The sequence below is a fragment of the Adiantum capillus-veneris genome, chromosome 7 (genome assembly GCF_014529385.1).
Source record: "Adiantum capillus-veneris isolate H3 chromosome 7, ASM1452938v2, whole genome shotgun sequence".
NCBI classification, from domain to species: domain Eukaryota; kingdom Viridiplantae; phylum Streptophyta; class Polypodiopsida; order Polypodiales; family Pteridaceae; genus Adiantum; species Adiantum capillus-veneris.
The window spans coordinates 40,760,888-40,786,815 of NC_140937.1; the positions used below are offsets into that span (position 1 = coordinate 40,760,888).

At 43.9% G+C, this 25,928-nt stretch overlaps 2 protein-coding genes and 2 pseudogenes across 2 annotated transcripts; 3 read left to right on the forward strand and 1 right to left on the reverse strand.

Moving 5' to 3' along the window:
* Nucleotides 1-2,032: 2,032 nt before the first annotated feature.
* Nucleotides 2,033-4,415, reverse strand: LOC147453729 (protein BZR1 homolog 3-like). The gene is made up of 2 exons (XM_086515831.1): nucleotides 3,711-4,415; nucleotides 2,033-3,401 (listed from the first exon to the last, which is right to left on the reverse strand). Exons 1-2 carry the CDS (start codon nucleotides 3,924-3,926, stop codon nucleotides 2,559-2,561), a joined length of 1,059 nt encoding a protein of 352 aa, XP_086371957.1. The 5' UTR covers nucleotides 3,927-4,415; the 3' UTR covers nucleotides 2,033-2,558.
* A 2,466-nt stretch (nucleotides 4,416-6,881) lies between these two features.
* Nucleotides 6,882-8,234, forward strand: LOC147453730 (uncharacterized). The gene has a single exon (XM_086516964.1). It carries the CDS (start codon nucleotides 6,882-6,884, stop codon nucleotides 8,232-8,234), a length of 1,353 nt encoding a protein of 450 aa, XP_086373090.1.
* A 231-nt stretch (nucleotides 8,235-8,465) lies between these two features.
* Nucleotides 8,466-9,099, forward strand: LOC147453731 (uncharacterized; annotated as a pseudogene).
* A 484-nt stretch (nucleotides 9,100-9,583) lies between these two features.
* Nucleotides 9,584-11,919, forward strand: LOC147453732 (alkaline/neutral invertase CINV2-like; annotated as a pseudogene).
* Nucleotides 11,920-25,928: the final 14,009 nt, after the last annotated feature.

Here is a 25,928-nt window from a genome sequence, read left to right on the forward strand (position 1 = left end):
ACTCCGAAATCAAGGATTTGTTTTGTGAAAATGGTTCAAAAAACAAAAAAGTTTAACCTATATGGAAAACGTAATACACAGTACAACCATTGAGCGTTCCCCTACTCCTTGCTTACATACTAGTGTTACACGAGGGCTCAGTCATGATCACAATCGCGCGAGCACAGTTATCAACGATTGCTTGCATGTGGCAATCAACAAAAGCTACATGGAGGATATTACCTTTGCTAGCAAGTAGAGAAGACAAGATCTAGCGAGAGAACATTGATACCTTTGAAAGCTGCCCACATTAAATGTATTAGAACCCCCCCCCCCCCCCCCCCCCCCCCCCCCCCCCCTTTAGTGCAACTATGCCAAAACCGTCATAGTTATAAAAGGCTATGCTCGATAGTACTAAGCTGGCTCAATAAAATACATGTGAACCACATTACAAGATCAATTATCTACCTGAGTTACTGATAATTGAGCCTCGCGTGACCACCACCCGAGCAACCTCTTTCTCTCTCTTAAGTTCAAGACTCCGATCTCTTGGAATTGTTCCTATGACATTAAAATTTCTCCTCTCCTCTCTCTCTCTCTCAGACGCACGCACACAAAACTGAACCTACAATGTGGGCGTATGTGTATCGATGAGAGTGTATAGCGTAGTTGTGTACAGCATAACACGTGTACATGCCTCATTTGCATCAAGCAAAAAAATTTGCAAGTGGGTAACGTAGGCTATGGAATCATGGATGGTCCGTCCCCCTCCCCCCCCCAAAATTCTTTCTTCTTTCCCTTTCCAGCTTGCGGTTACCACTTTTCGCAATTGTTGCCATCTCTTTCATTACGTTACACACTCTTCTTTAGTTGCCTTTTTCCCCTCCCAACTTTTATCCTTCTAGGAAGTTGGCTCTTATGTGTCAATTCACAAGAAGATTTAGAAATTTTCTCATGTAGGAGAACAGAGTCTTTTCCAACGTTTTTCATACAATGAATAACATCATGAGCTTCTGCTCGAGAGGCACCGCATACCTAACTACGTACGATTGGGGGCAGGGGACCCCCGGCCCCCCCCCCCCACGGGCCAGCGGTCCTCCGCCCCCAATCGTACCTAGCTAGGTACGTGGTGCCTCCCTCTCAGAAGCTCATGATGTTGAGGTAAATCACAATGTGGGAATTATTGTGAGAATTTGTCCAATGCTTTAAGGCTATAGTTGCACTATTTTACGAACTGTTTAGCTTTGAATTGGGCTTCACCAAGAGCTGAAAATTTACCCTTTCTTAACCATTGATTGACTTAGATGCGGCTCTCGCTTGCACACTAAGGTTCGAATCACGTTTCTCCATTACATGCCCAACTCTCTTTGGGCAATCGATCGATGCCCAAGTCAAGCCTTGATTTGTGTCCAAATTTGATCCTGGCTTTTGTATCATTCCCATCAATTAGCAGGATTCATAATATATAAAGTTGGTAATCTATTTGAGGGCTGGCCACCCAACCACAGCGCACACAGGTTCAAAGCAACCAAAGGATGACCACTGACGATGTCCATGATGCTATCAACCATCTCAAGTCATCAGATTCACTAAGTTCGCATACAGAAATGACAGACAAAACGAAGGGCAGTGTTGGGTTCGAGCTCCAACGATGCCACCATGGGTTGAGAGAGAGAGAGAGAGAGTCCATCTATGTGCAATATATAGCCTGACAAAATTAAACTAAGGCATCAGAATGACCTACCCAATCCACTGTAGACCCTGACAAGAATAGTAGACGATTTTTCCTTTGAGCACTCATACAATATTCAGAAGCACTCTGAAAACAGACCATTACCCCTATACACAAACCACCAGCCATTATCAACAGCAGTCAACTCATGAAGCCTCAACAAGGAAAACCCCTGCGAAAAACTCCAAAAAAAACGGCTATCCGCCTAGCCCACCATGTCCTCTCAGCACAGACCCATTACCCCACATACAGCAAACCACAAGCCAGTGTCAAAGGCAATCAATTCATGAAAATCAAAAATGGAAAACGCCTGCAACAGGCTCAGAAAAATAAAAGGGCGGGCTTGTATTTATGAGATACACTGCACAATTGTCAATTTACAACCTTGCTTTCACCGCCCCATTCATCTTGGCGAGTTGCACGCAGGGGAACGATGATTCAATTCTTTGTGGGACTTCTGCAACTAAAATCTTTAACAGCTAGGCAACAAAGATCGAGTCTTAGGGCTAACTCAGAGTGCTTAGACAAAGCCACTTTCGGATGTTCATCAGTTGCTCTCTGCATTCCCTCTAAAACCCGAGCCGGTTAATGGAGTAGCCACTAAGTTAACAAATTCAAGTCAGAGCTGTCAAGAGTTAGTAAGGGGATTTTCTAGCAGTGAATAGGAAGAAAGATCCAAAGTGTTGTGGTGCCCCTCACAGAGAGTGGATGCTACGACAAATCCAAGAACATCGACAGTCCGACCATTGAGACACAGAAACCCCCATCTGGGTAACCTTTTAGTGGCTTGCATGGGTTATATTGCAAAATGCACTGTAAAAAGGACACGAAACTGAAGAGGCCAACCTTACAATTTCAATTCTAGGTCTGCTGGGGCAACGTCTGGACAGTCCTCATGGATTATTTGTTCCCCTGCCCATGCTTTGACTGGTGGCGGGGGGTCGCTCACCACTTCCTTTTGCCCTCCTTCCTGGTAGATCTCACCAGCACCACCTCCTGTGCACACGCTCGCTGCAGGGGAGACATAAGAGTATCCAGGTCTCCACATGGAGATGTGCGATTTGTCGAAAGATGAGAAGTTGCTGGAGGACCCTGCCCAAGGTGCAACCCACATCCCCATAGGTGTTGGTGATGCCATACCACTTGGAGAGCATGTCGAAGATGCAGCTGCCCCCTTGTATAAGGCCTTCTCCCTCTCCACGCAATCTACATCCACAGGTCTCTTGCGTTCGTGCGAGGCTGAGTGCATCAATGGTGAAGGTGGGCATGATGCCACCATGGATGTATAGAATGTTGGGTTGGTGTTGGACCAAGCATTCAAAAGAGCGGTCGCAGCACAATCAGCAGGCACACTGTCTTTCACGACATCTGATTTCGTAGTAAGAGTTTCCCAGTCGCTGGCGCATTTGTTGGTGGGGTCTCTAGCTCGAGGACTTCGACAAGTGGGAGAAGTTAGAGGTGGTGTAACCGGTGCACTGTAGGAGCCACCATAGCTTAAAATCTTGGCCGAGGAGAGTCCTTTGAGCCAGGGTATAAGAGAGGGGCCATCACCTCCAGCCCCACCATAGCCAGAACGAATGGGGCTTGGACAAGCCGAGGAGGCTGGGCTAGGGTATGAAGAGGATGTCGGGCTTGTAAATGGGGACGGAGCGAACCCAGTCTCAGGGGTCCTCTCGGGGGGCTTCATACCCTGCCCCAGAAAAGCACCATCAGTAGTGTATCTAAGTAATCTGCGACAGAAAAAATACGATCATGGACAAAATGCACATGCATACCGCAAGAATGCCCGAAAACGCTCTGCTTACCTTTGCTGGAGAAGGGCATGTTCAACTAAAGCTACCAAGACAATAATGTGCTATGCTTGATGATCACAAGGAAAAAATAATATAAAACCTGCACTCATATGCACAGGTAGGGCTGTAAACCCTAAAGCTTTAACTAAGGCTAACAATGTACACAACAGACTCTAACAGAGTTGGAAATTCGGTCACGTCTTTACCTTCTTGTAGGTCAGCCCATCTTCTTCTACCACCCAACCTGCTTCATTGCACAGCGCTTTTAGCACCTCGTTGTTGTCACAATGCTTCGGTAGCTTGTAGTTTCCATACATGCGCAGCCCAGTGTAGATCTTCGCCGCAATCGCACGCCGCCTTCTCTCTCTTCGCCGATTATTCTCCCTCTCCTTCCATGTGGGCAGGCGGGTGCCGGATGTCATGTTGAGGAGAGGAGCACACGCAGTCGAGGACTACACCCACAGCTCCGAAAGAAGGTCGGAAAGGGGTGTGCAGAGCTGACTGGCAGATCAAGAGTGCGGCCGCACACACACGCAGGCACACACGAGCTCGTAATAATGAGAGCAGATCACAGCAGCCAGCAGATCCAGGCGCTCAACACAGAGGTGCGTTAAATTAGCAGATCAAACTAACACACTGGAAGAGAAGACAGCGAGGAAGAAGGTAGCAGAAAGAGAAGGACCAATGTGCGCCCGCGCACAAGCAGGCTTTCCTCTTGATTCTCTCTCTACCTCTCTGATCTCTCTCTCTCTCTCTCTCTAATATCTTGCTATAAAATACACACACAGACACCTCTCTCTCTCTCTCTCTCTCTCTCTCTCTCTCTCTGCCGTCTTCCAGGCTCCAGCCTCTCAGAAGTTAAGAGAGCATGGCGTCGATGGCGATGAAGCATGAGGCGGGGGGTGGAGACGAGAGAGAGAGAGCAATAAAAAAAGTCTTCAATGTTGCCCCCCCGTGCAGCACCCACCGTGTGGGCTGCCCCCCCACACGTGCTGGTACAGTGGCACCCACCTGGCAGTACTTCCCCTCAAAAAAGGGGAGAGAGATTTTAATACTTGCTTCAGCAGAGTTTGTCACAATTTTGCAAAAATGAAACACTTTTCAAGGCATTTGAACTTTGAAGTCTTGTTTTCTTTTCTTTAAAGGCAACGAGTGAGACTCCCTGAGTCGGAGTCCCAGGGCTGAAAATTGCAACCCTTCCTACCCTTCCTTTACTCGTAGCCCTGCATATGCCTGGCAAATCTTTTGGAGACCTTCCCACTGAAGGCCACGTTGGTGAAGGAGCCCTTCACTAGGGAAGGGATCTCATTCTCTTGGCCTTCCCCAGGAAGGGCAAACTTTTAAGGTGCCCTTCCCATATTAAATCAAAGATTATGGATAGTGGGACTCGGGGATAGTGGGTAGTGGGACTCTGGGGAGTCGGGAGTCAGGATTTGATCTTCAAACTTCAGCCCAAGGTCCAATTTTCAAAGCAATTTAATGGGCTTTAATAAACTCGCGAAGCTCAAGTTTTGAACCGAGAGTCTGACCTGCCACGGTGCCACCGCATGTAGTTTGCTTTTGCAATCGCTGGAGAGGGAGTGGCAGTGAGTGGCGACGACTCGACGAGTCTGGCGACGCTGGGTGATTGGGTCTCGGGAGCCTGGGAGTCGGGACTGGCAGACTACAATCTGGGAAACGAAGTCTCCTTGCAAAGTTGCAAGTTTGCAATCGATTGATCTTGCATCAGGTTGCATGCGAGGCAACGAGAGAGGTAGTAGTAACTTCAAGTTCGCCGCAGTAGGTATCCGCATCATCTCTCCATTGTGGCCTCGAGTGGAAGTTCTGACGCTCAACAAGTGGGCAAAGGTGGGTGCCAGGTTTGCAGGAAGTTGCACTAATGGGGGACTGAAGCCAATGAACAGACTAAACTGTTACGAACATCAGTGAATGGGGGTTGAACGAACCAGGGTCTAGACTGTGTTGATGGGGGCTGAACGGACTGGACTGCAGTGATACATCTCGATTCTCAACAAAGGTAATCTTATGATTTTTCTTGTCGAATCGCCAAGCCCCTTTGTGTGTGTGTGTGTGTAGGCGCGCAAGAAAATGGAACAACTTTGTGTGTGTTGGGGATAATGGATGTGTGAAATCCCCAGCTGTTTACAAGCTGCTCTCCTGCCAAATATTGGACTCCAACCCAACCATACAATTTGCTACCGTGTAAGCGTCTTTCAGGAAAAGCGGTGTTACGAACGGAAGGTGTTTCAACTTTCAAGCGGTCGCCGGTTGTACATTTTTAGCCATTTTGTTTTGCTTTAAAGAGGATCATCAGTACCTACCTTTGTCAATCTCCGATTTTATTACATACTCTAAACTTGCCTTAATAAACTTGTATAGTTTTATCTCCACATGTACAGATGGCAAACCATTACAAAGAAGATACTTACATGATACATCCAAGCCGGTTCTTCACATAGTTGATAGAATAGATATGCATGAATCCATGATAAAAGACAGTGGAGAGAGTTAGTATAATTTGTATGTGCAATAGAAGTGATCAGTTTTGTGATTGCAGAGCTTTTAGGCGGCTGCAAGTTATGGACATCTCTAACAGACTCACATGTCCCTCTTAATAGGTCAGGCTGTTGTAGTCCATGTAGATGAAGATGATCTAAGCAAACTTCAAAGGTGGCTATGAGCTCAGCAAGAGCATAGGCAATGCAACTGGTAGGATTGCTTGTGTTGTTTTTGGTCTTCAAGTAGCAGCTTAAGCGGTAGTTCAAACTTTGAATGAGGATGATGTGTCTCATACCAACTTAAGTTTTTGTTGTCTTGTAAGATGCATTATAGTTGAGGTATGTGCACTGAGTAGATGTTACAGATAAAAGGAAAAGAGATTGTGTATGCTATTAAAATTTGTAGTAATGGGCAAGACTTTAGTCCAAGGCTCATATTTATAATGATGGTGTACATGAGAGTCTGAGACAGGCTTTGGAAACTTTTATGCGCGTTTGGTTGTCCGGTTATTAGGTTGCCATTGTATGCATCTCTAATTAAATGTACTACATGAGAAACTTTTTTTAGAGAGAGAGAGAGAGAGAGAGAGAGATCAAATTTTGCAACAAAATTACTGATGTACCACTTTTTACCTTGCAGTTTTGATACAAAGAAGTGCCATCTATTATCGAGTTTTGTCGAAGATCATAATCGAGCTTTATGTCTACTTAAGGACCACGGTGCTTATTCTTTGGTTGGACCTTGGTATGTAAACTCACTTTTGAAGTGTATTGTGTGTATGCTAGCTGTGCTCTTTTCTTATGTTGAATATCTTTGGATAGCTTGTATCTTGAATGAGTAGCAATAACAGCTATGTATTATTAGTGTAGATTCATAATATGGAAAGCAAAAAGGTTGATAAGAAGAAGAAGCAGGTAGACCTTTCAAGCTTTTATCAAGCTGCGGAAGGCAAAAGTAAGAGAAAAGAGAAGGAGTTTCAAAAGCAAAAAGCTCGTGTCATAGAAGAGCTTTTTGGAGAAGGCTCGGAGATAGGACAAGGTGACGATGCAGAAGCCCAAGAAGTGCAAGAAGATACAACCAGCTCGGAGCCAATTCCTAAAGCTAAAAAGCTAAGAAAATGGAGGCCAGCTTGGAAGTTCGAGCACAAATGGGCATATCCAGTGGAAGTTGACGGACAAGTTAGGATAAAGTGTGAGTGGTGTGTTTATTGCAAACAGAAAACCCCTTTTGCAAATAAAGGTTCATCTACACTCCAGCTTCCTGCTCTAAATGAGCATAGTGCTTCGGATGAGCATCAGCTAGCTGCCTTAAAGTGGGCAAACAAGGAGAAGAGGATATGCATCCCTCTTCCTGAGTATGTCGCAATATTTGAAGACAAGGAGAAAATACGTGTTATCACAATAATGTGGCAAATTTACTTCGTCGTGAAGTGTGCAGGACCTATGGAGCTCTTTGAGAAGCTATGCCTTCATCAAATTGAGCAAGGGTTGCCAAATATGCCTCGCCATGCAGATTATGGTACTTATTTGAATAGAGCTGCTGGTATGGAATTCATGCAAGCAATCAGGGATGTGCTTTGGAATGCTTTATGTGGAGAAATTCAAGCAAGTCCTTGGTTCTCACTCATGGTAGATGATAGTACGGATAGGGGGAAAGAGGGTCATCTCATTGTCTATGTCAGTTATTTGAAAAATGGGGGAAAGGGTGAAAATCATGTTACATTCGTCAAGCTTATAAAAACTGATGATGGTGGAGCAGAAGCTAAATATGATGCTCTCATAAACTTGCTAAAGGAGATGGGATTGTCTCTCCATAAACTTGTATCGCTTGCAACTGATGGATGTTCGGTTATGGTGGGTCAAAGACATGGGCTCATTGCTAAAATGAGAGCAAAAGTATCCCATCTTCTTCTTGTGCATTGTCTTGCTCATCGTGAGAATCTCGCAGCAAGTCAAGCCGTTGACTCTTTTCCGGAACTTGTGCATTTGGATAAGCTTTGTAGAAGTATCTACACTTGGCTTCATGCATCAGGAAAGAGGATGGACGATTTCAAGCTTATTGAGGGAGCATTAAATTTGCCGGAGTTAGCCATGTTGCGTATCCACTCTATGAGGTGGCTTTCACGTGGACAGGTGATGGAACACATGGTAAAAGTTATGCCGGCTTTGCTTTTGGAGTTTGGAAAAGAGAAGCCAAGCATCTATGATGAGCTTGTCCTCTATGCAAACTAGTTTTACATACATTTATTAGCAGATGTATGCTCAGAATTGAATCTTTTAAGTTGTCAGTTTCAATCGAATCTCGTGGATATTGCCAACATATCAGGGTTTGCTGAAGCGACAATACAAAACTTGAAGAAGAAATTTTTGAGAGACTCAGCTGGTTGTGGAACAAAGTATTTGAAGCAGTTTGTCCAGCAAACAAAAGGTGGCTAGATCACTTTTTCTGATGCAGGTGGAGACATGCATGTTCATTTGTTAAGCTTTGACAAAATTGAGGGAAGCAATAGAGGTGGCTGTTTCGAAGACTGCATGCATCTAGGTAAAAGAGCTAGTCATAAAAGTCGTGGAGAATTTGACTACAAGGATGGAAGAAGACATGCCAATCTTCGAAGCTTGCAAGCTTTTTAGCCCAAATCATTACCCAAGTGAAGAGTTGTTGTGTGAAGCTTGTAGCAAGCAATGGCTGTTGCAAGTCCTTCGCCAATATGGAAGCTTGGTAGAGGGTGTAGAGAAGTGTATGGGAGAGCTAGACTCATTTACTACAGTTTTGTCTAGCAACTTTAAGCATAAAAGCTTCCGCGATGCATGGGAAGTATGTAGAGATGACATTACTATGCGTGACTCATTCCCAAACTTAATGAGGCTTTGGGAGATTCTCTCTGTGGTTCCTGTGAGTACAGCTGCTGCAGAACGAGGGTTCTCTTGTCAAAACAACATCAAATCAGCCCATAGAACAAGAATGAGCACGACAACATTGTAAAACTATATGTTCATAGGCTTGAATGGGCCCGAAACCACTTCAGATGTGCCTTGGGATGATGTGTTCTCCCTATGGAGCAAGAAGAAAAGAAGATTCATAAATGTTGCAGCATAGAGGATTGCCATGTAGCGTTTTTAGATCTCTACTAATTCGTGGACTTATAGATAACGCTCAAGTTTTGCAGCCTCTCATAGAGCTTTTGGATTTTTTGTATGCCGATTACGCTTACTAGAATCCTTGAAAAGCTTTTGTAATTTTGTAATCTTGTTTGTGAAATAGTAACAATATCGATTAAATAACTCCCCATTTGTAAATTGTGAGTACATGCAAGGATGGAAATTGGGACATGTGTTTATTGCTAATTATGGTTAACCTTTAAACAAACATGATTGTCTTGCTGGTTGTATAATTTTTTGCCAAATCATGTAGTACTAGGGTGGATTCAATCAATGTAAATGCAACAATGTAATCTTTGGAATTTTGTCGAGTTTTACTTGAGGGCAAGGTAAGAGCTCCGGACTACTGATTGTTTCTGTGTCCATGTGCGTTGGCTAATCTATGTTTTTGTATATCAATGCAGGGACCAATTTCGATTAGTATGTGTCTCCACCAGACAACGGTCTTTGATTTCTCAATTCTGAGAGATGTCCGGCCTCGTAGATCTGATTGTGAGGAGAGATCGCTGGCTGGATTTGGCCGACCATTGGAAACAGTGAGGAGCTCTAACTGTCTTGAAGGTTTGCTCAACTCGCCAAGCATGAGATCCACCATGGACACACCGCGATAGGAGCGCTTTCCGTGCTTTGAACCTCATCGCATGTTTGCTGAGGCTTGGGACCTTCTTCACAAGTCCCTTGTCATGTTCAGAGGCAAACCTGTTGGCACAATTGCTGCCAATGATCATTCTGAAGAAGCCCTAAATTACGATCAGGTGATTCTTTCTCCCTCATTTTTTATGTGCATTTTGACAGTCAATTTTTCAATGCAATTGGTGCTAGTCTACTGGGCAATGGTAGTCCCTCAAGAATGGTTCAAAGGTCTTGCCTTTAGCGTAGTGTATTTATGAAACTTTGCTGACTTTCAGTTTGAAGTTCAGGATGATACAAGCCTTCCTTGTTGGATGCAATTTTCTCTTTTTAACATTCCGCATAATGATACCATCAGGGCGTGTGGGCTATCCAATAATCTTCCTTCATTGTTGGGCTGTTTTGTTCTTTGTTTGTCTTCGAAGGGCCTTTGCCATTGGCCCTGTCCTTAGTGGTCTAAAACTCTAGAAACTTTAATATTGATTTGCTCAAATCTTGTTAAACTAGAGCCTTTGCCATCAATTGACAAATCAAGAACACTGCATTTTAATGCTCAAGTTCGAAACAACACAGAGTACCTTTGAGCTCGCTTGTTCTACTTCTGGTTAGTAGAATTATTCAGTGGACCTGTATTTTTTTGATAAGTTGGTGTCTGTATGTAGAAGACTCTATGCCATAGCATATACTGATAAGTTGCTGCAGGTCTTTGTGCGGTATTTTGTACCCAATGCTCTGGCCTTTCTAATGAATGGCGAACCAGAGATTGTCAAGAATTTCCTATTGAAGGCACTGCGGCTCCAGTCTAATTGGGAGAAAAGAATTGATAACTTCAGTTTGGGAAAAGGTGCCATGCCTGCAAGTTTCAAGGTGCTCCATGATCCCATTCGGAACAATGACAAGATCATGGCCGACTTTGGGGAGAGCGCTATTGGAAGGGTGGCCCCTGTAGATTCTGGGTTTTGGTGGATCATTCTCCTGCGTGCCTACACAAAGTCCATAGGAGATCAAAGTCTTGCAGAAATGCCGGACTGCCAGCGTGGAATTCGTTTGGTTCTTAGTCTTTGCCTTTCTGAAGGTTTTGACACATTCCCAACGTTGTTGTGTGCTAATGGTTTCTGCATGGTTGATCGCAGAATGGTAAGCAAATAGCTTAACCAGTACATACCATTTTCAATTTTCAGTCTTCTGCGTGCTAGGGGAGTGTGTTTTTGTGTATGCATTTGGGTTGAGGTCTACATGCATTGGCTCGGGGTGAGTAGATGTGCTGTTTTCTATAAGTTTTCAATTGACGATGTTGTATGACTACCAGGGTATATATGGTTATCCGATAGAGATCCAAGCTCTTTTTTACATGGCTTTACGATGTGCCAAATTAATGTTGAAACCCGAAGGGGGCGGAAAAGAATTGCTTGAGAGGGTTGAAAAGCGATTGCAAGCGCTGAACTATCATATACGATCATATTTTTGGCTCGACTTTGAGCAATTGAATAATGTGTACAGGTATAAAACCGAGGAATATTCTCATACTGCACTCAACAAGTTCAATGTGATACCATACTCTATCCCAGACCGAGTCTTTGATTTTATGCCAATGAAAGGGGGCTATTTCATTGGAAATGTTAGCCCAGCAAGGATGGATTTCATATGGTTTTGTTTGGGCAATTGCATTGCAATTCTTTCATCATTAGCGACACACGAGCAAGAGATGGGTATCATGGATTTGTTGGAGGAGAGGTGGCCTGATTTGATTGGGGAAATGCCAATAAAAATTGCTTATCCTGCTTTAGAAGGCCATGAATGGAGAATTGTGACAGGTTGCGATCCCAAGAACACAAGATGGAGCTATCATATTGGAGGCTCGTGGCTGGGTAAGCATTTCTTAGACTTCAGCTTGCTGAATTTCCTCTTTTCAACTCAGACTGACATTGATTATCTTTCCCGCTTTATTGTGGTTTGCAAACAGTGCTTATATGGCTCTTCACAGCAGCTTGCATCAAAACAGGCAGACCACATATGGCGAGGAAAGCCACGGAGCTTTTGGAAAGCAGGCTTTCCAAGGACCATTGGCCAGAGTACTATGATGGTACGTTTGGTAGGTATATTGGTACGTTTACAAAGCAATTCCTAACTAAATTGAGTTCCAGTGTTAGAAGCACATCATGCTGATGAATCTAGAAGTAGTTCTTTTTCAATGGTCATGGTCCCGGGCCCCGGCTGGTTTGTGGATGAGATCATAACTTACAAACGTCCAACCCTTATCCAATGTTGTGTCCTTTCCATCCATTGACAGGAAGGAGGTTGATGAGTGTGAATTTGTCTGAAATTGTTGGAGAGAGGCAGAATTGATGAGACTCCCTTAGAAGCGAGTACAAGCATCAGTTTTCAAAAAAAGGGGAATTATATGTGTGTATTTTTCTGAGGACATTAATAGAGAGGTAGGATTGACGGATTCCCTTAGAGGCGAGGACAGGCAAAACTTAAGGGGAATTACATGTGTGTGTTGTTCTCAAGACATTAATAGAGAGGTAGGATTGATGGCGGATGCCCTCAGAGGTGAGGACATGCATCACTTAAGGGGAATTGTATGTGTATATTGTTCTAAGAACATAATTGAAATTTGGAAGGGTCATTGAAATTTTCCCCTGCATGGTGAATGTTGGATTGTCCAATAGCCCTTCCTAGAGGAAGGGCACTCATGAGAGTTGCCCTTCCCGGGGAAGAGCAAGGGTACCCTGCAATTTTCAGCCCTGCTCCCGTCGCCTAGGGCAAAAAAAAAGAAAGTGAAAATTACCAAAATACTGCTCAAATCTCAAAATTTCCCAAAATAAAACTCTTCTTAATATAAAACTCTCGCGCCCTTTATGGAAAAAAAAATACCATTGTATCTATTTTGGTTGGATTCTTTAAAAAATTTAATATTATTCTTGTTTGACAATTGAGATCCTTTTTGGAGTCTTTAGAATGTTATTTGTCACAAATTACCTCGCAAACAAAGGCAATTATGTCGAAAAATAACGAAGCAATTCATCTCCAAAGCCTACATAACTAACTCAAAATCTAGTTTTAGCATCTTATATGATAGACAATCACTCTTCTTCTGAAAAGCTACAAAATGTTTTATTTTTAAAAAAATTTACTCTGACACCCAAGGGTATTTTGGCAATTTTGGAAATTTTGAAGGGCATTTTGGAAATTTATGACAAAATATTGGGGGTATTTTGGGAATTTCCACAAATTAGATTAGAGGGGTAATTTCCACAAAGTAGAAGTTACTAAGAAGCAAATACAATCAATATCAATATTGGAATGTCTTCAATGAAATTTGATACATGCTTTTGCAAGTCTTTCTTCACTACATCTCCCTTTGTATACACACACGAAGCTCTAATCATTCAGATTTGGAGAGAGAGACTTGGTGAGTTTTGGTCGGAAGGGAAAGAGGCAGAGAAGAGGAAGCACCTATAAAGCACCGACCCGTGTAGAAATGCGGTAGTCAATGGTACAAGTTTCCCTTCTAGGGTGTCAAGAGTGGGAGGGTGGAAGAAATGCAGCTTAATAGGTGGCAGAGCAGAGCCCGCTATGTAGCATTGAAGGGCAGTGTGGCGCACAATAATAAAGAGATGGAGAAGTAGGTAACATAGTCCGGATGCTAGAGATGGAGATGGAAGTGTTCTGCAGTGGTCAAGGCAGGGCAGAGGAAATGCTTGAGGAGGTGGCAAAGCACAACCCAACTTCCAACACTAACATTAGGGGAAGTTGGAATGGTACATGGGGGGGACCTAAAGTGTATGTACAATGTTTCAAGGGGTGTCAATGCCAAAAGCCCCTATATCTATTGCATGGGTGTATCAAAGGAGTTGAGTCTTGTTAACTGGGACAAAGCCTCAGACAGACACTCTAAAGATCCAAACTTTCAAGTTGTTTTAGATATTCCCCTTTCAAATGTCCACCTCTGTACACTGCATGCACTTTGTAGAATCATTGAGAAGATTGTGCACCTCTACATAGGGTTTGCATGGAAACTACAACCTTTATCAGCCAGAGAAACTCTCATTAAAAGTATTGAGAGGGTATTGTTTGATATTGGACTTCATGGGGGAAATATTGTGATTGAGTGAGACTCCAAGAGGTCATGTGGTGGAAATAATGTCCCTAGGAAAGCTTCTATTAGTGTGGAATGAAGGTCAAAATATTCTTAGGATTTCATGGAAAGTTGGATAGGAGTTCATCTAAAGTCCAGTACAACCAATGGAAGGCTCTACACAATGTTGTGAAGGACCATGGAGTTGATGGTAGAGTAAGAAATGAGAAGGTAGACGTGTGAGAAGCCTTGAATGCAGTCTTTTCTTACTATGATAAAAGTCATTCGGGAAAGAATGACCTCTCCAACTTTAAGAAAGAGTTGAACAGATTTAAGAAAGCTATGACAAGTGCTTGGAGCTCAGATCACTTCACACACTACATGGTAATACTTATGAATTTTGATTCTACTATTTGCTTCAATACTTGCATAAGTTGCTCAAGAAATTAGCTTTTTTTGTAGCACATTATTTACAATCACACTCCTTGGTTTGTAAAAAAAAATGGAAGCTTGCCAATCTAGTTTACTCAAGGTATGGAGAAGTCCTACTATCACGCAAGAACCATGTTTTTCAAACACACTAGACATGGTTGAGGAGCTCAAAAAGTTGATAGCTTGCTGGAAGTATTCCAGTGGTTTTACAGACAAGTGTGGCACATAACAAGATCCCAAGAGACTAAAAAATTATTAGACAATTCTAATATTGCTACGGCTATACAGAGGAGTATACAAAAAAGGAAGGATGCATACAATAGATCATCTGCAAGTGAAAGGTTTTCACAATGGCTTTCCACTAGAGAGAGGCAAGGAAGCAAGTGGGGGATAATGCAAGGATCAATTCTACCTGCTTGAGCCAACATCAAGCTTTTCATTTTTCCACTCCACTTCAAGTACTCCTGCTTCTTGTAACCTTGTAACTGCTTGCCTATGTACCAGAAGAGGCAAGGATATAACTAGCTAGAGTGCCAAAGTATGCACTTCTTGAGCCCATATATCCTAGAGAAAGTCCCAAAACTCTAATGGATTCTTCTCAAGAAGTATGATTTTGTCCACTCCAACTCTTGTTGGATGTGAACCTTGATAGAGCCACTAGTGCAAGTATGGGGAGAGTGGGTGATCGAGAAAGGTAGATAGCTATTGTCTCCTTGTTGAGCTTCCCAATGTAATGGCCCAAACTCTGATCCCTCTTCAGATCCAAAGGCCTATAGCCCTTCCCTCTCCCTAGAAACTTTTCAGGATCTACAATATCAATCTGTGTTAAAAAAAACCCTCAAATCAGTAAATAGAAATTAAGCTTCACTAAAGTTCCAATGGCCTAAATAATGTGCTTGTAAAAATTATATTTTACCATTTTACCTTAGGGTTTTCATCATATTCTAAAAGGTCCTCTTTCCAAAGGTCAATGGAAAAGCTTGGTTTATTCTCTTTGTTCTCTCTTGGAACTTCTTTGCCTATGTGTTCAATCTTCAATCTTTTCTGAATTTGCTCGAACTCCTCATCTGTGGGGAGCCCTTGCTCTTCATAGCTTTGAAAAACTTTTGGTACATGCTCTCCAGAATGGGACTAATCAATAAACTTTTTAGATTTTGTATCAAGCAATGATAATGGGCATGGTGTATTGTAGTCCACAAAGCCTTTATCATGCTCTATCTACTCTACCAAAATAGCACGGCACTAGTCCTCTCTTAGATCAAAGAGGTTTTGTATATGGAAGAGGATCCAAAATCTGTGAGTGCGCCTGTGCACGGATGCGTGTGTGTGCGTTGTGGTGTGGTGCGGGAAAGGGGAGGAGCACGAGAGTATGTGGGTGGAGCAACCTCAGGAAGTACTTAGCGAGGAGCTCCTTACTCTTCATATACAAAGAATAAGGATATGTACACACGGTGGGCAGGCGGGTGGACATCGAACGTCCGGCCTCGGGAAAAGGCGCAACGCCTTTACCCCAACAAACTTCCACTTGAAGGCGATGTGTCGATAAGTAAGACCTACTAGCTAAAATACTAGTATGTACAAGAAACTAGGTGAGAGACTCTCTCAACCTATGCCCACTAGCTGACTCTGTCGATCTACACGTAGTTGTATCGGCTCTGGTGGTAGGCGAGCATGCATACCACGTTAGAGCTTGCATGTAAATCCCACAGACAACTCTGTATGATATGCAAAGCTCCACAAAGCGTCATGCTAGTGTCAGTCATTGCACAACTGACAACCCTTGCTGCAAATGCTCCCACTACGGCTGCTAGGTCGGGCGTCGACACTAGTAAGTCAAACATGAGACATCCGAACGTTGACAAAATCTGCACAAACCTGGCGGTACTCACCTCCCCTGTGCTATCTGCATGTACTGCATCATCAAGACTACTCATCGCGTATGGATGTGTCAACGCCAACATTGGGATGGCTACGTCCCTTACTAAGACACCGAGTGACTATTTTGGTTGTACTTGCAAAACCTGGCTGTACTCGCCTCCCCTGCACTATCTGCATTGTTGGGGTAAAGGCGCTACGCCTTTTGCCTACCCGGACGCTCACTGTCTGGCCGCCTCTCCACGTGTGTATATACCCTTATTCTTCATTACATAAGAGGATAAGGAGCTCCTCATCTTCAGTCTTGTGAGGCTTCTCCACCACACCGGCTTGTGCTTCTCCCCTTCCCCGCACGCATCGCACTGTGCACACGTGCACTCATCAATTGGTATCAAAGCTACACTGGCGAACGACGTGTGCGCGAGCGCTTCCTGATGACAGACTCGAAAGCGACGGAGCTCGCCAGCTATGGTGGAGCTCGGAGCTCGCACTTGAGCTTGGCATTGGCAGCAGATCCGACACGGATCTGCGCACTCGGAGGAGATCGGAGCACTTGCCTTCTCGGCGTGCACAGACCCTCTCTAGGAGAAGGATATCTTGGGGATTCCAAGGGAATCTTGCAAGAATTACTGTTCTGCAGACTGTCAAGAAAGGGGAGCTCAAGAAAGCTTGTAGATCTCAGAAGCTCTATAGGATTTAGGACAGTCGAAGCAGGGGAGCGAGAGCCTTGAGGCTTACAAGGAGCACACACAAATACTTTGAAGCTTGAAGCTTGGATAGCAGCTCGACAGCAAGAGGTCACCTTGAAGCTTGTGTGCAAGGAAGCAATGAAAGTTTGAAAGATTAAGGCAAGCATGTCGGCATTGAGCTAAGAATGACTATCCAATTGGGGAAGTCGAATTTGAAGCAAGCAATTGAATCGACTGCAAGTTTACGAGTTTGGGGGAATTTGCAGGGAAGTCGGGTAGCCACAGGAGTGTTGTGTGTGGTGCGCACGCGCGCACACACACCACACACACACACTAAGTTGTGCAGGTTATCGAACAAGTCTGCAAAATTTTCTTGTGCATTGAATGCAAAGGGGAATTCAATTAGGCACCAAGAAACTCTATAGCGCAAATGCACCAATGTGCAAGCTTGTGAGATTAGGGGGAGAATTTAGAGAGCCGAGATAGAGGGACTTGGAGTAGGTAAAGTCGAAAGCAAGGGATCGGGGGCAAGCATAGATAGTCGAAGTGAAGCCAGTTGCAATCGGGGAGAGCCGGGAGCATTTGGAGCATTGAGGCCGTAAACGGATAGCGCTGTAGCTCATGCAGCAGGAGTAGAAGGCAGTTTTAGAGACAAGCAGAACACGAGCAATGTAAATTTCTCTAGTGTGTGTCCACAATTACACACCCTCGCCATTTGCATTCGGCACGGTTTTGACAGAGACAGATGTAAAGCGCACATGAGGCCGTTCGTTCGGCCATACGTTCTTTGAAAAGTGCAACAAACGGATGCTAACTTTTTCCCATTTCGCGCACATGCAACCGTTCGTGCATCTGTTCGGTTAAAAAAAGCACATGTTCCGTCCGGCCATGTCCTGTGCGCACATGCGTTCATCCGTTCACGTCCGTTCGTGACTGAAGTTGACGTGCGAACCAACAAACCATACATTGCCAACATCTCAAAGATAGCCTTTTTCCAACAAAATACGTCTAATAACATTGCATTGAATGCATGAAAAAACGCATGACAAAAAAAGATTTCAATATCCGACAACCACATAAACAACCGACTGACAACCATAAACAAAAACACTTGAGAATCATAATGAAAACCCTGTAGCAGTACATAAATAGAGGTGTTCTGCTTCATAATAGAAGCCATTTTGTCATCGTCAGTTTAGGCAGCTTTTGACAACATAAGCAGAAATTAAAAAAAAAATCGATTTTTAAAAATCTTTTGCTTACACCCCCTCATGTGCAAGTATCCATTCCCGCGGAGCCCCCCCCCCCGGACTCGACAACAACGGCCCTTCTTCTTTTTATCACCATGACTCTCTCACCCCGAGAGAGAGAGAGCGAGAGCGTGAGAGAGAGAGAGAGAGAGAGAGAGAGAGAGAGAGAGAGAGAGAGAGAGAGAGAGAGAGTAGATAGGTTTTTGGCCGGAACCGGTATCGGCGAACACACCCCCAGCTTGGAGATAAAGTGTGAGACAAAGAGAGAGAGAGAGAGAGAGAGAGAGAGAGAGAGAGAGAGAGAGAGAGAGAGAGAGAGAGCAGATACATTGTGTTCGGCTACAAGTGGTGAGTAAGCCCGGATATCCCCCGGCATCGGCCCATTTCCTCGGCATTTCTCGGCATCAGAGACTCGCGCCCGGCGGCGGGAGGCGACATCGGCATCAGTTTTCGACATTGATTTAGCGGCTCGACTTAAGAGGTTCTTCTCGACGTTTCCCATCAGCTCAGCATCGGCCTTGAGCTCGGCGATTAGCCGTTGTGGCGCATTGGTTTCGACATCGATCAGGCAGCTATTCGACTAACGTGCTTTTGCCCGACAACGAAAGCCGACATCGAGCGTTTTCTCGACTTCGAGCACAGGCAGCCATAGCATTGGCACTTTCGCCTGACGGAGGAAAACGGCTCCGAGGCCATCCCCAACTTTTCAGCTTCAACGGTACATACCGAGATACGGCTCTGACGGACCATCCCAGAGCAGGTTTTTCCTTGAGCGCACATAGCTCTTGGACAACATTTTCGATCGACGTGTTTACCGATCGATGAGGTAGTAGTTGCCAGTTTTCAACGATTTTGCTCACAGGTTGCAATGCAGCTTGTGTGGAGCACTAGAGAGCAGTGTTTTGCATAGTTTGGTGCAGTTTCATGCTATGTATGCATATGTGGATACAACTTGAGCTGAGATAGCTCGCAGGTAGCAGATTTACAGGTTTACATGTGTTTTTGGACAGGTACACGTCCATAGAGCCACTCGGTCAGGAGTGAGCCAGTTTGCCAAGCTTTTGGCAGCGTATGTAGACCATTTGTGGATCTGTTTACTGAGACACTGTGTGTATAGTTTTCATGCAATTTGGTGAGATTTTTAGAGTGTTTGCTCAATTTCCAGGGGAAACTCTGCCGGATTTTTCCCAGATTCTCGCCATGGTTTGCACATATTCAGAGTTTGCTCTCTGATGGTTTAGTGGTCAAGTTGACTCCCACTATGGCAGTTTTCTGCAGTTTTTTGGCTTGCGGTTTGCATTGAGTATTGACTCATTTTGCAAAGGAAATTCTATTCGTTTTTCCGTCTTCTCGCCATAAAAGTTCGCAGTGTTGTGCCATCTTGTACAGTGGTCGATATATTCCCATGTTGACAGTGATCGAGTGCTTACTCTCACTTTGACAGATTTTGACAGGTTTTATCAGTTTGGACACAGTTTGGTGTTCTTGTACCCACTCTTGCAGGAGTGAGGATTGTGATTGTGTATGCTCGTGTGGCTACAGATAGACAGTCATAGGTTTCACGGGTTTTTGCATACATTTTGCAGGCAGTTTCTCTCGTGGGATGCGTTTTGAGCTAGTTTGCTCTCTAGTTGCGTATATGGTTATGTGCTTTACGCTCAATTGAGAAATTTGTCCCAGTTTATGCTTGTAGAGTTTGCAGATTGTGGAGTTGCTTTTAGGCATATGTGAGCGTTAGTTTTGATGCGATTGATCATGCTTTTGAGCATTGTGTAGTGGTCGAGTTACCTCCCACTTTGTTGTCAGTTTGGTATGGTTTATGGTTGAGATTGTAATTGAGGTTTTGCTCAATTTACAGGGGAGATTCTGTCAGATTTTTCTGAGATTTCTCGCCATACTTTGGTTCTTAGCCATACATTTATGGTATGCTCATAGTGGTTACCGGTTTCGTTTGATTTGCTTCATGTTCTCACATCAACGCATATTCCGAGCGTGAGACTACATCATGCAAGTTATAGGTTTTCTCTATTGTGCTACTGGTTGGTTTATGCTTGATTAGCGTGGTGGTCGAGTGATCTCCCACTTTGTTGCCATTTTGGCGTTCACTTATGGCAGCAAACATGTGTGACATTAAGAGATGGCGGTTTGGTACTTGTCGATACTAGAGTTGTTGGCATTACGGTCACATAGGGCACATTGTTGGGGTATAAAGCCCAATGTGGTCGCCCAGGTAAGTGGGCGGGCCGCCAGGTATGTACACATATTCTTTTGTAAAAACCTAATAAGAACTCACTATGCTCTACACATTACAGTAGAGCGAGTTCACCATATCATCGTGCTCTTCTTCTTGCACTCTCTCTCTCGCGTCGCACTTCCGCTCGTACTCCTTCAACTGGTATTAGAGCTCAGATCGAGGCTCGGGGCAGCACTGCAGGAGGCTAGAGTCACCAACTAAGATTGGAGTGAAATTCGACAGGCAAAGACATGGCCCCAAATCTTGTGCTCAGAATTTCATTCTGAGGTCATCTCGGTCACCGTTCGGCTTCGACAAAGTTCTGCGCATGCCATTTTCGACTACGTGGTCTCAGCGGGTGTAGATCCGACTCTGCAAATTTGGGGTTTTCGGCCTACGACTTGCAGGTGCTGAGGATATCGATACTCCCAGAGTGTTGATTTGTGGCTGTCTACACACGAAGGACGGCTCACAGTTCTTGGAGGCATGTCACATACGACATGGGCGCATCTACACACAGACTGTAGGCGACATCCACTAGTTCATCAGGTAGCTTGTGTTTGCTGCTTGATATTCCAGATTTCATCCTGACATTGCAGGTACTTCCACATGGGATGTATTGTCAGAGATGATGTATGTTTGTTGAGGGTTTGCTGGCTGTGAGTCACGCAGCAAACAACCGCCGCAACGATTACAGCATATAGTGGGAAATTTGTGGATGTATGACTTTGTGGGAAGTCTATGTACTGTCAGATTTACTGTAGCCTTTGTTGAGGGTCGAGTGAGGTTTTATTGAGTTGGGGGATTCTCGAATGTTGAGATCCTTTCGGTGATACAGGTCTTGGAGCGATCCCTCGAGCACCCTTAGATAGGCAGCTAGGATGTATTGACTGTGAGTTAGACAGTTGGGATTGCATCTTTGCTTTACTGCCGTTGAGGCATTGTCACAGTCTATGCTTACAGGACAGTGACAGGACAATGAGAGACAGTACAGGTGCAGGACAGGTGTACCCGCAGCTTACAGTGTCAGAGAGACAGTGTTTTTTGAGTACACCAGAGCCATTTTACAAAGGAGACTCTGCCGAAATTTATGCAGAATCTGAAGCTTTCTTGGTTCATTTGACAGGTTGATATTGGTTCAGAGGTCAGTTTACAGGGGAAACTCTGCCGAATTTTTCCCAGGAAAGTAAACTACTGTGAAGCGTAGCTATGGTTGGATCACAGGACACCGCTCTTTACAATATCAAGAAGCTGGATGGAACCAATTTCCCATTGTGGAAGAAGCAGATTTGGCACGTGTTGGTACAAAAGAAGCAGATAAAACCTATAAAGCTCAAGGGGATAAAACCAGAAGATATGGACGAAGATGAATGGAGCGAAATGGATGAATTGGCACTTTCTACCATTATGCTGACTTTGGTAGAAAGCGTTTACTTCAATGTAGCAGACGAGATGTCGGCTTATCAAGCATGGTTAAAGCTGAGTGATCTTTATGAGAAGCAGAGTGCAGCTTCACAGGTATACTGGCTTAAGAAGCTTGTTGACTTGAAGATGAAAGAAGGGACACCTATGTCTAATCATCTGAATGAATTCAACACAATCTATAGTCAATTGTCAGCTCAAGGTGTCAAGTTTGATGAACCTGTTAGAGCTATGTTCCTGTTGATCACATTGCCGGAAAGTTGGGACACTTTTCGCACAGCTTTGAGTAACTCTGCACCTCCAGATGGTTTGAACATAGCAGGTGTAGAAGGAAGTCTGCTTACTGAAGAAACCAATAGAAAGACAATGGAAAAAGGCAAAGGAACAGCCTTAGTTTTCAGGGGAAGGACCAAAGAAAAGTACAAAGGTGGAAAGAGGAATCAGTCTCGTAGCAAGTCCCGCAGTGCTAAAGGCAAGAGTGACATAGAATGCTACCATTGTGGCAAGAAGGGTCACATGAAAAGAGACTGCAGAGAATGGAAAGCAGAAAAAGGCAAAGAGAAAGCTGAAGACCATGGTGAGAAGAACAAGTCCTCAGTGAAGATTCAAGAAATAAATGTGACAAACACTATTGCAGAGGATGACAGTCTAGTGTCAGGAGACATCTACTTCTTGAAGAATACAATGGACTCAGCTCTTCTTACAGCATCTGATGGAAATGCACTGAGTGACTGGATTATAGACTCAGGGGCATCACTTCATGTGTCTCCAAACAAGGAGTGGTTTACTTTTTATGTGACCACTAAAGATCATGTTCGGCTAGGCAATGGGCAGACATGTGAGATCTTAGGTGTTGGAGATGTTCAATTGAAGTTTCAGAATGGCTCTTCTTTCACGCTGAAGAATGTGAGACATGTTCCCGCAATTACAAAGAGCTTGATCAGCACAGGTTTACTTGATGATGCTGGCTACGTCACCACTTTTGGACAGAACATGTGGAAGATATCCAAGGGTTCTATGACAGTAGCACATGGAGTAAAGTCTGGAGGACTTTACATGATTTATGTATCAAATGTCTCTAAAAATGTAATCAATGTAACCAAGCAGCCGAACGTTTCTTTGTGGCATAGCCGGTTAGGACATATGTCCAAGAAGGGAATGGAAATCTTGTCTCGTTCTGGTTATTTGCCTGGCTTTTCATTTAATGATTTTGAATTCTGTGAACATTGTCTGTATGGTAAGCAAACACAGCAGCCACATAAGCATAGAAGCAGTAGAAGAGATACACAATTGGCACTTGTTCATAGTGATTTGTGTGGACCTATGCCTAACCTATCTCTAGGGGGAGCTTCTTACTTTATGACATTTATAGATGATTACTCGAGGAAAGTATGGGTTTACTTTCTCAAGCACAAGGATGAAGCGTTTAGTGTTTTCAAAACGTTTGTGACACTTGTGGAGAACCAGACTGGCAAGAAGCTTAAATGCTTACGCACTGACAATGGTGGAGAGTATGTTTCAAAGGCCTTTCAGGACTTTTGTGAGCCAAAAGGTATAAAACGTGAACTTACTGCTCCTTACAATCCTCCTCAAAATGGTGTTGTTGAGAGGATGAATAGGACCATACAAGAGAAGGTCAAAAGTATGTTGTCTAATGCACAGCTGCCAAATGGATTTTGGGCTGAAGCTGTATCAACAGCTGTTCATCTTGTAAACAGATCTCCTAGCAAGGTTTTGCAGAAGGATTCAGTGCCAGAGATGGTATGGTCAGGCAAAATGCCCTCATACAAGCATCTCAGAGTCTTTGGCTGTGAGGCATATACTCACGTTCCAAAGGAATTTAGGAACAAACTTGAGCCAAAGAGTAGAAAGTGCATCTTTCTAGGCTATGGTAATTCTGGTGAGATGGGGTACAGACTTTGGGATCCCGAATCCAGAAAGGTTGTCCGCAGCACTGATATTCACTTTAATGAATCCAAATATCATTCTAAACCAGAGAGATTAGAAGAGTTGTCTTCCAAGAAGATGGACCTGCACGTGCAAGACAAAATGTCAGGGCTCAAGAGGAGCAAGGACAGGATAGATTGGAACCACAGGTTGTGGCTGAGCCTGAGCCACCTATTGTGCGTAGATCTAGACGTGTCACGCGACCTCCTGATAGGTTTGTTCCATCTATGAACTATGTCATGTTGACTGATTGCAGTGAGACTTCATGTTACAAGGAAGCAGTGCAAATGAAGGACTCCGGGAATTGGAAATTGGCCATGCAGTCAGAGATGACAGCTCTGCATAAAAACAAGACATGGAAGCTAGTTAAATTACCACAGGGCAAAAAGGCTCTACCCTGTAAATGGGTTTACAGGTATAAGATCACCGCTCATGATAGTCAGCCAAAGTACAAAGCAAGGCTTGTTGCCAAGGGCTTTAAGCAAGAACAAGGCATTGACTTTGATGAAGTCTTCTCTCCGGTGGTCAAGATGACTACATTGAGATGCTTTCTTGCATTGGTTACCATATTAGATTTGGTGTTGCACCAAATGGATGTCAAGACAACGTTCTTGCATGGTGATTTAGATGTGGAAATTTACATGCAGCAGCCAGAAGGGTTTGTTGTGAAAGGCAAGGAAGATTGGGTATGCCAGTTGTTAAAGAGTTTTTATGGCTTAAAACAATCACCGAGGGCATGGTACCATAAATTCCACAAGTTTATGCTTTCTCAAGGCTACAAACGTAGTGAGTTCGATCACTGTCTATATACAAAGAAGGCTAAGGATGGTAGTTGGCTGATCCTTATTTTGTATGTGGATGACATGTTGATTGCTAGCAAGCTTTGAAGTCAAAGATGGCAAAATCGTTTGACATGAAAGACATGGGTAAGGCAAGTCATATACTTGGTATGCGCATTGAGAGAGACAGATCAAAGAAGTTGATTTGGTTATCTCAAACAGAGTATATTGACAAGGTTTTGCAACGTTTCAATATGGAGAAGGGAAAGGCACTGAGTGTTCCATTGCCACCATATGTGAAACTTAGCAAACAAGATTGTCCTGTGTCTGAAGAAGAACAGGTTGAAATGGATAAGATTCCATATGCGTCTGCAGTGGGTAGTTTGATGTATGCAATGATTGCTACTCGCCCAGACATTGCATTTGCAGTGGGAGTAGTAAGTCGATACATGTCAAACCCAGGCAAGAAACATTGGGAGGCAGTGAAAGGAATATTGAGATACCTGAAAGCTACAAAGAGTATGCGTATATGCTATGGGAGTCAGGAGCTAAGTGTAAAGGGTTTTACAGACTCAGATTATTCAGGTGACTTAGACAACCGAAGGTCTACGTCAGGGTATGTCTTTACATTGGCTAGTGGAGCAGTATCATGGCGTTCTAGATTACAAGATTGTGTTACTCAGTCTACTACAGAGGCTGAATATGTTGCAGCATCAGAGGCATGCAAAGAATTAATTTGGCTTAATCGACTAGTAACAGATTTGGGAATCAAAGAAGAGATGCCTGTGTTATCTTGTGATAGTCAAAGTGCTATACAATTGGCTCGCAATCCAGGTTATCACTCAAAGACAAAGCATGTGGATGTGAAGTATCATTTCATCAGGGAAATGCTCGAGGATAAGCAACTTCAGCTTGTCAAAGTTCACACCAGAGAAAATCCTGCTGATCTACTTACAAAAGGACTTCCCTCAGAGAGCTTTGCGCATTTTCACAAGCAGTTAGGTGTAGGGTAGTACATCACTTCTCTACATCTCTTGTATATTAGCTTGTATAGTAGCTTCTCTCACACTTAAAGTACCACATTGGACTTTAAGTGGGAGGTTGTTGGGGTATAAAGCCCAATGTGGTCGCCCAGGTAAGTGGGCGGGCCGCCAGGTATGTACACATATTCTTTTGTAAAAACCTAATAAGAACTCACTATGCTCTACACATTACAGTAGAGCGAGTTCAGCATATCGTCGTGCTCTTCTTCTCGCACTCTCTCTCGCGTCGCACTTCCGCTTGTACTCCTTCACACATTAGACGCCGTTGTTTTAGACGTATGAGACAACAATAGAGATGCAGATACGGCTTCGACACATGTTAGAGAGGCAGTTCCAGTGGCACTCTATGCCAGTGTGATGGGTGATGTCACGCTTGCCTCTAGTGT